Source organism: Balaenoptera physalus (genome assembly GCF_965194825.1).
Source record: "Balaenoptera physalus genome assembly, chromosome: 2".
Classification (NCBI taxonomy): Eukaryota; Metazoa; Chordata; class Mammalia; order Artiodactyla; family Balaenopteridae; genus Balaenoptera; species Balaenoptera physalus.
The window spans coordinates 114,060,285-114,071,891 of NC_138883.1; the positions used below are offsets into that span (position 1 = coordinate 114,060,285).

General features: G+C 41.7%; 1 protein-coding gene and 1 long non-coding RNA gene across 2 annotated transcripts in view; one reads left to right on the plus strand and one right to left on the minus strand.

The window, feature by feature from the left end:
• Nucleotides 1-8,302, minus strand: part of LOC309654219 — a 33,836-nt gene extending 25,534 nt beyond the window's left edge. Inside the window, exon 1 of the long non-coding RNA XR_014260047.1 lies at nucleotides 7,940-8,302. This is a non-coding gene — a long non-coding RNA (uncharacterized lncRNA). The remainder of the gene's footprint in view (nucleotides 1-7,939) is intronic.
• A 138-nt stretch (nucleotides 8,303-8,440) lies between these two features.
• Nucleotides 8,441-10,547, plus strand: RPLP1 (ribosomal protein lateral stalk subunit P1). Its single transcript, XM_082448236.1, has 4 exons — nucleotides 8,441-8,645; nucleotides 9,354-9,428; nucleotides 10,082-10,199; nucleotides 10,412-10,547. The coding sequence occupies exons 1-4, from the start codon at nucleotides 8,574-8,576 to the stop codon at nucleotides 10,489-10,491; spliced, it is 345 nt and encodes a 114-aa protein (XP_082304362.1). The 5' UTR covers nucleotides 8,441-8,573; the 3' UTR covers nucleotides 10,492-10,547.
• Nucleotides 10,548-11,607: the final 1,060 nt, after the last annotated feature.

An 11,607-nucleotide genomic window follows, 5' to 3' on the forward strand; every position in this document is an offset into this window, starting at 1 on the left:
TTTTCTGACCACAACACTATGAGGTTAGAAATCAATTACACGGAAAAACACGTAAAAAACACAAACACATGGAGGCTAAATAATACATTACTACATAACCAAGAGATCACTGAAGAAATCAGAGGAAATCAAAAAATACCTAGAGACAAATGACAATGAAAACACGACGATCTAAAACCTATGGGATGCAGCAAAAGCAGTTCTAACAGGGAAGTTTATAGCAATAAAAGCCTACCTCAAGAAACAAGAAAAATCTCAAATAAACAATCTAAGCTTACACCTAACGGAACTAGAGAAAGAAGAACAAACAAAACCCAAAGTTAACAGAAGGAAAGAAACCATAAAGATCAGAACAGAAATAAATGAAACAGAAGCAAAGAAAACAATAGCAAAGATCAATAACACTAAAAACTGGTTCTTTGAGAAGATAAACAAAATTGATAAGCCATTAGCCAGACTCATCAAGAAAAAGAGGGAGAGGACTCAAATCAATAAAATTAGAAATGAAAAAGGAGAAGCTACAACAGACACCGCAGAAATACAAAACATCCTAAGAGACTACTACAAGCAACTCTATGCCAATAAAATGGACAACCTGGAAGAAATGGACAAATTCTTAGAAAGGTATAACTTTCCAAGACTGAACCAGGAAGAAACAGAAAATATGAACAGACCAATCACAAGTAATGAAATTGAAACTGTGATTAAAAATCTTCCAACAAACAAAAGTCCAGGACCAGATGGCTTCACAGGTGAATTCTATCAAACATTTAGAGAAGAGCTAACACCTATCCTTCTCAAACTCTTCCAAAAAACTGCAGAGGAAGGAAAACTCCCAAACTCATTCTATGAGGCCACCATCACCCTGAAACCAAAACCAGACAAAGATACTACAGAAAAAGAAAATTACAGACCAATATCACTGATGAATATAGATGCAAAAATCCTCAACAAAATACTAGCAAACAGAATCCAACAACACATGAAAAGGATCATACACCATGATCAAGTGGGATTTATCCCAGAGATGCAAGGATTCTTCAATATACGCAAATCAATCAATGTGATACACCATATTAACAAATTGAATAAGAAAAACCATATGATCATCTCAATACATGCAGAAAAAGCTTTTGACAAAATTCAACACCCATTTATGATAAAAACTCTCCAGAAAATGGGCATAGAGGGAACTTAGTTCAACATAATAAAGGCCACATATGACAAACCCACTGCAAACATCATTCTCAATGGTGAAAAACTGACAGCATTTCCTCTAAAATCAGGAACAAGACAAGGATGTCCACCCTCGTCACTATTATTCAACATAGTTTTGGAACTCCTAGCCATGGCAATCAGAGAAGAAAAAGAAATAAAAGGAATATGAATTGGAAAAGAAGAAGTAAAACTCTCACTGTTCGCAGATGACATGGTACTATACATAGAAAATCCTAAAGATGCCACCAGAAAACTACTACAGCTAATCAATGAATTTGGTAAAGTTTCAGGATACACAATTAATGCACAGAAATCTCTTGCATTCCTATACACTAATGATGAAAAATCTGAAAGAGAAATTAAGGAAACACTCCCATCTACCACTGCAACAAAAAGAATAAAATACCTAGGAATAAACTTACCTATGGAGACAAAAGACCTGTATGCAGAAAACCATAAAACAATGCTGAAAAAAATTAAAGATGATACAAACAGATGGAGAGATATACCATGTTCTTGGATTGGAAGAATCAATACTGTGAAAATGACTATATGATCCAAAGCAATCTACAGATTCAATGCAATCCCTAGCAAATTACCAGTGGCATTTTTTACAGAACTAGAACAAAAAATCTTAAAATTTGTATGGAAACACAAAAGACCTCAAATAGCCAAAGCAGTCTTGATGGAAAAAACAGAGCTGGAGGAATCAGACTCCCTGACTTCAGACTATACTACAAAGCTACAGTCATCAAGACAATATGGTACTAGCACAAAAACAGAAATATAGATCAGTGGAACAAGACAGAAAGCCCAGAGATAAACCCACACACCTATGGTCAACTAATCTATGACAAAGGAGGCAAAGATATACAAGGGAGAAAAGACAGTCTCTTCAATAAGTGGTGCTGGGAAAACTGGACAGCTACATGTAAAAGAATGAAATTAGAACACTCCCTAACACCATACACAAAAATAAACTCAAAATGGATTCGAGACCTAAATCTAAGACTGGACACTATAAAACCCTTCGAGGAAAACATAGGAAGAACACTGTTTGACATAAATCACAGCAAGATCTTTTTTGATTCACCTCCTAGACTAATGGAAATAAAAACAAGAATAACCAAATGGAACCTAATGAAACTTAAAAGGTTTTGCAAAGCAGAGGAAACTACAAACAAGACGAAAAGACAACCCTCAGAATAGGAGAAAATATTTGCAAACGAATCAACGGACAAAGGATTAATCTCCAAATATATAAACAGCTCATGCAGCTCAATATTAAAAAAACAGCCCAATCAAAAAATAGGCAGAAGACCTAAATAAACATTTCTCCAAAGAAGACATACAGACGGTCACGAAGCACATGAAAAGATGCTCAACATCACTAATTATTAGAGAAATGAAAATCAAAACTACAATGAGGTATCACCTCATACCAGGTTAGAATGGGCATCATCAGAAAATCTACAAACAACAAATGCTGGAGAGGGTGTAGAGAAAAGGAAACCCTCTTGCACTGTTGGTGGGAATGTAAATTGATACAGCCACTATGGAGATCAGTATGGAGGTTCCTTAAAAAACTAAAAATAGAATTACCATGTGACCCAGCAATCCCACTACTGGGCATATACCCTGAGAAAACCATAATTCAAAAAGACACATGCACCCCAATGTTCACTGCAGCACCATTTTCAATAGCCAGGTCACGGAAGCAACCTAAATGCCCATCGACAGACGAATGGATAAAGAAGATGTGGGACATATATACAATGGAATATTACTCAGGCATAAAAAGGAATGAAATTGGGGCATTTGTAGAGACGTGGATGCATCTAGAGACTGTCATACAGAGTGAAGTAAGTCAGAAAGAGAAAAACAAATATCATATATTAACGCATATATGTGGAATCTAGGAAAATGGTACAGATGAACCAGTCTGCAGGGCAGAAATAGAGACACAGATGTAGAGAACCAATGTATGGACACCAAGCGGGGAAAGCGGCGGGGTCTGGGGGTGGTGGTGTGATGAATTGGGAGATTGGGATTGACATGTATACACTGATGTGTATAAAACTGATGACTAATAAGAACCTGCTGTATAAAATAAATAAATAAAATTCAAAAAAAAGAGAAAGGCAAATACCATATGATATTCCTTGTATGTGGGATCTAAAATATGACACAAATAAACTTATCTATGAAACAGAAACAGAGTCACAGACACAGAGAACAGACTTGTGGTTGCCAATGGGGAGGGGGTTGGAGGATGGATGGATTGGGAGGTTGGGGTTAGCAGATGCAAACTATTATATATAGAATGCATAAACAACAAGGTCCTACTGTATAGCACAGGGAACTATATTCAATATCCTATGATAAACCATAAGGGAAAAGAATGTTAAAAAAAAGAATGTACATATATGTATAACTGAATCACTTTGCTGTACAGCACAAATTAACACAACATTGTAAAACAACTATACTTCAATAAAAAAAAACTATTTCTTATTAGTATAGTTTAAAATGGGAAAAATCTTGTTTTACTGTGTGTTGATATGTATTATATTCACCAGATCGGTTTTTTGTTAAGTACACTGGTGAGGGAAGTATGTTTTGGACTGATTCATTCTGGCTTTGGAAACGTCTGAATTTTTCAATAATTTTACATTTTTCCTCCCAAATTCCACTATAACTGCTTCCTAGATTTAGATGAAAACTCAAAACAAGTTTTATTTTTAGAAACCTTGATAGTTTTTTTTTTTAAAAGCTTTTTAAAAAGTTTGGGGGCTTCCCTGGTGGCGCAGTGGTTGACAGTCTGCCTGCCGATGCAGGGGACACGGGTTCGAGCCCTGGTCTGGGAAGACCCCACATGCCGCGGAGTGGCTGGGCCCGTGAGCCACAACTACTGAGCCTGCGCGTCTGGAGCCTGTGCTCCACAATGAGAGGCCACGACAGTGAGAGGCCTGCACACCGCGATGAAGAGTGACCCCCGCTCGCCGCAACTGGAGAAAGCCCTCGCACAGAAACGAAGACCCAACACAGCCAAAAATAAATAAATAAATAAATATATATTTTTTAAAAAAAGATAAGATGGGAAACAAAACTTGTACAAATCTAGAAGATTTGACACTCCCATCACTTTAAAAAAAAAAGTTTGGGATATTAAGATATGTTTACATTTGTGGATAAGATGAACCCAAGTGGGACTCTAAATTGGGGGATTCCAATGGAAATGTTTGGTCAGGGATGATGAGATAATGGCATTGATTAAACAAAGCAGGTTCCTGGGGAAAACAAAAAACAAAAAACTGAATCACCTTTCCAGGAAACTAGGCAAATTCCAAGAGGGAAATAATTGATGAAATGTAAAGATTACCATTTTGTTAGTAGGAGTTAAATTTAAGGTTCAGATATGTAATAAATGATACACATACACGTTGTAGACAATTCAAAATACCAAAAATAAAGGAAAAGTTAAGACACTGATGAAAGAGACTGAAGACCCAAATAAATGGAAAGATATTCCATGCTCATGGTTGTAAGAATACTGATAAAATGTCCATACTACCCAAAGCAATCTACAGATTCAATGCAATCCCTGTCAAAATTCCAATGGCATTTTTCACAGAAATAAAACAACCCTAAAATTTATATGGAATCACAACACATCCTGAATAGCCAAAGCAATCTTGATAAAGAAGAACAAAGCTGGAGACATCACAAAGCTATAGTCATCAAACAGTATAAAAACAAACACATAGATCCATGAAACAGAATAGAGAGCCCAGAAATAAACTCATGCATATACAGTCAATTAATTTATGACAAAGGAGCTAAGAATATACAATATTCAATAAATGCCGTTGGGAAACTAGACAGCCACATGCAAAAGAATGAAAGTAGACCACTATCTTACACCATACACAAAAAATTAACTCAAAACGGATTAAAGAATTGAATGTAAGGCCTGAAACCATAAAACTCCTAGAAGAAAGCATAAAGCAGTAAGCTCCTTGTCACAGGTCTTGGTGATGATTTTTTGGATCTGACTCCAAAAGCAAAGGCAATAAAAGCAAAAACAAATTAGTGGGATTACGTTAAACTAAAAAGCATGTGCACTGAAAAGGAAACTATCAACAAAATGAAAAGGCAACCTACTGAATGGGAAAAGATATTTGCAAATCATGTACCTGACAAAGCGTTAATATCCAAAAATATATTAAAAACTCATACAACTCAATAACAAAAAAAACAATCAAATTAAAAAACAGGCAGATCTGAACAGATATTTTTTCAAAGACATACAGATGGGCAACAGGTACTTGAAAAGGTGCTCAACATCACTACTAATCAGGGAAACACAAACTTAAACCACAATGAGCTATCATCTCCCACCTGTTAAGAATGGCTATCATCAACAAGAGCTAACAAGTGTTGGCGAAGATGGGGAGAAAGGGAACCCTCATGCACTGTTGGTGGGAATGTAAATTGGTGCAGGCGCTACACAAAACAGTATGGAGGTTCCTTCGAAAATTAAAACTACTATAATCTGTCCCACGCCCCAACCCACAGCACTGGATTCCAAACACGGCCCGGGCAGTTGTGGCAGTGCCCCCTTGTCATGAAGTGGCCTGCGTGACCAGGGAACCCCACGGCCCCCTGTCAGGACAGTGTGGCACTGCCAGCCAACTCTAGATAATAGTGCACCAGGTAGTGCCCTGTCCACTTGCCCCACTGCTGGGCAGGAGATGCACTTGTTTGGCGTCTACCGTGTCTCAGCACAAACAGTGCCCCTTAAACCGCCACCCGAGGGCACAGCAGGACAATGGCCTCTGCTCCGTGCCCCTCATTCTCCGACTCCCTCAGTGGCCCAGAGGCTGCCTCCCACTGGGCTCTCGGCTGCATCCCCACACCTTGTTGGGGAGCGCCTTCTCACCTGGCCTGTTCCCGCTAGTTGGAAAGAGCTGCGTAGATCAGTTCCCATCAAGTTTGTACAGTCCCTGTAACTACTCCCCCCCAAACCCACCCACTTCGGTGCTGGCTGTGACTGAACTGGGTCCGCCGTGCCAGCCCTTTTGGACCTAACTCCTGTAGTGTCTGCTTTGACCCCTGCCCCAGTCTCTGCTCCCTGTGTCCCCTGTCCTCTGGACTGGAAGTTAAGGAAGGCTGCATGGAGGAAGCAGCTGCTCTCATTATTCAGTGTAAGTGGGAGGGTGTCTTGGCAGAGAAGGGTGCTTCCCTATGTACAGGCTTACCAGCAGCCCTGGCCCACTGGGACAGCTTCGATGCAGGAGGGTGGGGTGCAGGGCCTCCTCGCCAGTCTCGGCTCCCTTCCAGGCACTTGCCTGCTGTGTTAGCAGCTAGTCTTGTTTGCGCCTGCGCTGCCCTCCCCTCTGCTCTTCAGGAGTCCTGCCTCCATGCCCACTCGTGCACTTGGCTGCTTCAGCACTCACGCCCAGCACTGTAATGACCTGTGTCTCTGGATTGACTGTGAGCCCCTAGGGCAGGGCTCCATCAGTCAACCTAGTGTCCCTGATACACATCGGTGCTATTAAACATGAGTTGGATCCATGGGAAGAAAAAAAAAAAAAAATCCAGAAATTCTACTTCTGAGTATTTACTAGAAGACAACGAAAAACACTAACTTAAAAAGATACCTACACCCCCATGTTCACTGCAGCATTATTTACAATCTCCAACGCATGGAAACGACCTAAGCGTCCACCAACGGATGAATGGATAAAGAAAATGTGATGGAATACTATTCAGCAAAAAAAGAATAAACTCTTGACATTTGAGACAACATAGGTGGAACTTGAGAGCGTTATGCTAAGTGAAATAAGTCAGAGAAAGGCAAATACCATATGACCTCATTATATGTGGAATCTAAACAAACAGACAAAAAAAAAACCCCCAGAAAAACCAAAAACAAGCTCATAGATACAGGAAACAGATTTGCGGTTGCCCGAGGTGGGGATGCGGGGCTGAGTGAAATTGGTGAAGGGGGATCAAAGCTACAAATTTCCAGTTATAAAATAAATAAGTCATGGGGATGTAAGGTACAGCATGGTGACTACTGTGAATAATGTACCACACACTGCAAAGTTGCTTACAGAGTAGACCTCATCACACACAAATAAATTTGTTCTCCATGTATGATTGATGGATGTTAACTAGACTTATTATGATGATCACTTCCCAGTACAAACAAATGTCGATTATGTTGTACACCTGAAACTAATATATCAATTATACCTCAATTTAAAAAATTCTAAAGAAAACCTCTCAGCATGAACCCAACACCAGTTTCATTAGCTTCAAAGGACACAAGGCAATACAGCACCTAGCCGGACAGCAGTTACATCAAGAGGTCTTTTAACATCACAAGTACAGTTTCAAGGCATTTACATCCAACCACGGGTTCCCTTATTTACCAAAAAAAAAAAAAAAAAAAAAAAAATGAAGCTTAAGTGGCAGGTTCCCCTATATTCCTAATATATCTTTTATGCTTTGGGAATAAAAAAAAAAAAGAAGACAAAATTTACTCATAATCCCCAAACCCATCCCTCTCTGCACACACAAGAAGGAAGCACTGAATTTAGGTTTCCTAGATTCCAAATCCAGGTTCGGCCTCGTAGTAACTGCGGAATCTTGCGCAGTTACCGGGCCTACACCTTAGTTTTGCCATCCACAAAATGGAGATAATAGTACTTACCTCTTATGCTGGGTGAGGATTAAATGAATCCTTGCAGAGTGTGGCTCAGTGCCTGGGTCACAGTAGGCGCTCAAATGCCTCTGCTACAGTAAAGTTGCAGGTTTCTCATTTTCTCCTATATTCACTTAGCATTTTATCCGAGAAGCTGCGCTAAGCACCGGGACCTCCAGGTTAAAACCTGTTTCCTGCTCTTCAGCAGGTCACTGCCTGCTTAAACACTCTCACACGGGCTACAGCAGGTGGGAGTGATACCTGTTTATCTAGGCAACTTTTTGCTAAAAATATGTTTACTGTTCACAAGCCCTAAGTTTTTACCCAAGCCTCGGGAACTAGCGTCTGCAAACGCCTATTAACTTTTTGAACCCGCAAACGAGCGAGATACGTGTTTGCGCAGGCGTCTTTGGTGTGTTGTCGCGAGATGTTCTAGTCCCGCCTCTTCCGGTAGTCTCGGGCGCCGATTGGTCCGCTTGGCTAGTATAAGATGCTGCGCGAAGGCGGGCACTTCCTTTTCCTCAGTTTCCGCTAAGGTGCTCGGTCCTTCCGAGGAAGCTAAGGCCGCGTTGGGGTGAGATCCTCACTTCATCCGGCGACTAGCACCGCGCCCGGCAGACCCTGCCTAGCACTCGTCCGCACCATGGCCTCCGTCTCGGAGCTCGCCTGCATCTACTCGGCCCTCATCCTGCACGACGATGAGGTGACGGTCACGGTGAGTGCGGGCGTGGGCCGGTGGCGGGGCGCAGGTTCCCCGCCTTCGCAGGCGTCCGGGGCGGACTCTTCTGGCCGGAGCCGCGGCCATCGACACCCCAACGGAGGGGGACGGGCGGGACGGGCTCCCATCGGGTGGTCCCATGTGCGGGGCGGCCTGGGGCCTCGGCCACGTGCCCGCCCCGGAGGGAGTGGTTTTCACTTGGCGGCGGCGCGCTCGGGCTTTGAGAACCTGTATTTAGAGAAACTTGTGCAACACGTGGGCAGCCTCATCCGCAGCTAGAAAATGCCCCAGGACGCTTTATACCTCCATTTGGTGTGATTTCCTTTCGTGCTCTTGAGAAGACCCCCTGGGCCCTGGCTGCGTGGTGTGGAGGCTCTGCTCCACCTCTGGCCTTGCCTCACAACTTAAAATAGCTGCGTGACTTGGGCAAGTCCCAGCCTGTTAAGTGGCAGCGATGAACTGGAGGCCGTGCAAAGTACCTGGCACACAAGAGCGGAGGCTTTTTTTTTTTTTTTTTGCCTTTAGAGTGGAAGAAAGAGTCGTCTTAAATTAGCATACATGCGATGCCGATAGAATATTTGAACTGGGTAAACGTAGTTTTGTACCCATGTTACGAGTGATTTGCTTTCAATTTGCAGTATTTCGGAGACATTTACGAAAGCTAAACTTTGCTGTCTGATGGATTGCCGTTTTTATTTGCTTTAGGAGGATAAGATCAATGCCCTCATTAAAGCAGCCGGTGTAAATGTTGAACCTTTCTGGCCAGGCTTGTTTGCAAAGGTAAGGTGATGGTGGCAGTGATTTGGAGAAGCAAATTTTGGAAGACCATTAAGTCAGGTGCTCATTCTAACCTCCAGAAGTGCCAGAATTCCACTGGACTTGTCCAAGTATGAGCAATAATTTCCTCATTTCTATCTCTAGGAGGTAATTAAGGTTTTGCTTTGTTATGTCTTTTTCTCTTGGTCTCAGACTCTGCTTTCTCTTTCTTTCTGTTCTAAAATCATGAGGAAAATATATTAACCAGGTCATTCTTTCATAAAACGGTCACCCAGGAGGTAATAGACTAATGAAAACCGGATTCCTACCCAAGGAACTTAGCACTGGTTACCTTCCATTGTGTAGGCTACTTAATCTCTGGCAAGTGAAACTGATAGCCTCTAACTATTCACCTCCTGTCCTTCAACCTTGAGACTTGAAAGATTGGAAACATTGTTCCTAAATCATCTTCAGTGAATTCCCTTGGGAAAAGTCCTAGAATTACATAGTGTAAAAAACTGAATTCACTCTAAAGAGGAGACATGAACTGTGGAAAGCATCTTGGTTTGAGTGTTAAAGGAAGCTTGAAATTTCTCCTAGCAAGTTAAGCCAGCATTTTGGTGCTGGAACAAAAGGACAGAACTAAGCATTTACCTATATATGCATGTGTATTGCAGGCTTTGGCCAATGTCAACATCGGGAGCCTCATCTGCAATGTGGGGGCAGGTGGACCTGCCCCAGCAGCTGGTGCTGCACCAGCGGGAGGTCCTGCCCCCTCCACCACTGCTGCCCCAGGTAGGAAACTTGGTATCAGAGCGTGGAGATTAAAAGTATTATAGGCAAAATTGTTCTTCATTTGCTAAGAGTAGATGATGTATAGAAATCTTAAAACCAGAGGCATAGTTTGATGAGGGAAATCTAGGGTATTTTTGACCACGTAAGTTGAAGGGCCTGGAGCTCTTTGGAGTTTGAGAGAGGTAACTGACTATTTTTTGTTTTGTTTTTAGCTGAGGAGAAGAAAGTGGAAGCAAAGAAAGAAGAATCTGAAGAGTCTGATGATGACATGGGCTTTGGTCTTTTTGACTAAACCTCTTTAGTAATACGTTCAATAAAAAGCTGAGCTCTTTGCTGCTGTTGGTCTTACTGATGATAGTTCTGGGGATGTGTTGTGTAAAGATGAACTGTGGCTTTCAGTGGTCTCTTCCTGAAAGAAGAAGCTGGGTGCAGCATTGAGAACTGCATGGAGAGGCAGGAGGAGAAAGGTTCAGAGCAGACACCTTGTCTGGACTGCCCACATGACTTCATGATTACAGGCTCTGTCCTCTAGACCTCGATAAGAGTCACTGTTGGGGGTGATCCAGCCCTCAGATTTCTGAAAAACTAATAAATGAAGTAGCTTTTGGGGGAGAGGTGATTGAATGGTGGTGTGAAGTGGAAATTGGTTCGCTTTTCAAAATGCCAGGGCCACCCTAGAACTTGGATTTATATAACATGATTCTTGTGTATTCAGAGCATGTTAGGTGCCAGGCACTTGGGACATCTGTGCAATTAATAGCTGGGGACATGGGATTGAGGAGTTGAGCAGGACTTCCTGGCCCCAACCGTCCAAACTCCAGTGTACAGGACCATTTGTATATGTTACTGTAGCCATTTGGGCAAGTGGCTGGTGTATCTTGTAAAATTGGACATCAAGATACATCTAGTAAAGTTTAAAGCAGTCCTGAAAAATAAAAATCTCAAAGGTCCATCAAATAAGTGGCCCTAAGTTATCAGTGGTGGAAACTACAGATACGGAGGAATTCTTACAGGGTGAGATTTAAAAGCAAGTCTTAGTAAATAACATATATATAGCACGTTACCCTTTTTGTAAAGCTCAAATTTTTAAAGAGATTAAGGCATTCATATCTGATAAAAAAGGTAAGGTAGGGTAAATAATTTAGGACCTGAGGTGGCTGGGGTACAATGAGAACATAGATGTCATTGTTCAAATTTAGACATGGAAAAGGGCATCGCGGAGCACTAAGGAATGTGTCATAAAACAAGGATGATCTACATCCACATGGTAAGTGCCTACTTTTCCTCACTTTCCTCATCCATAGCTCACCTAAATGAAGGCCAGCACTGTGCTAATCTCAGGCGTCGTTCTGTACAACAATCCCATGCTGGTAAGACCCCATGTCAGGTGGGTAAGTAGAAGCTCAGG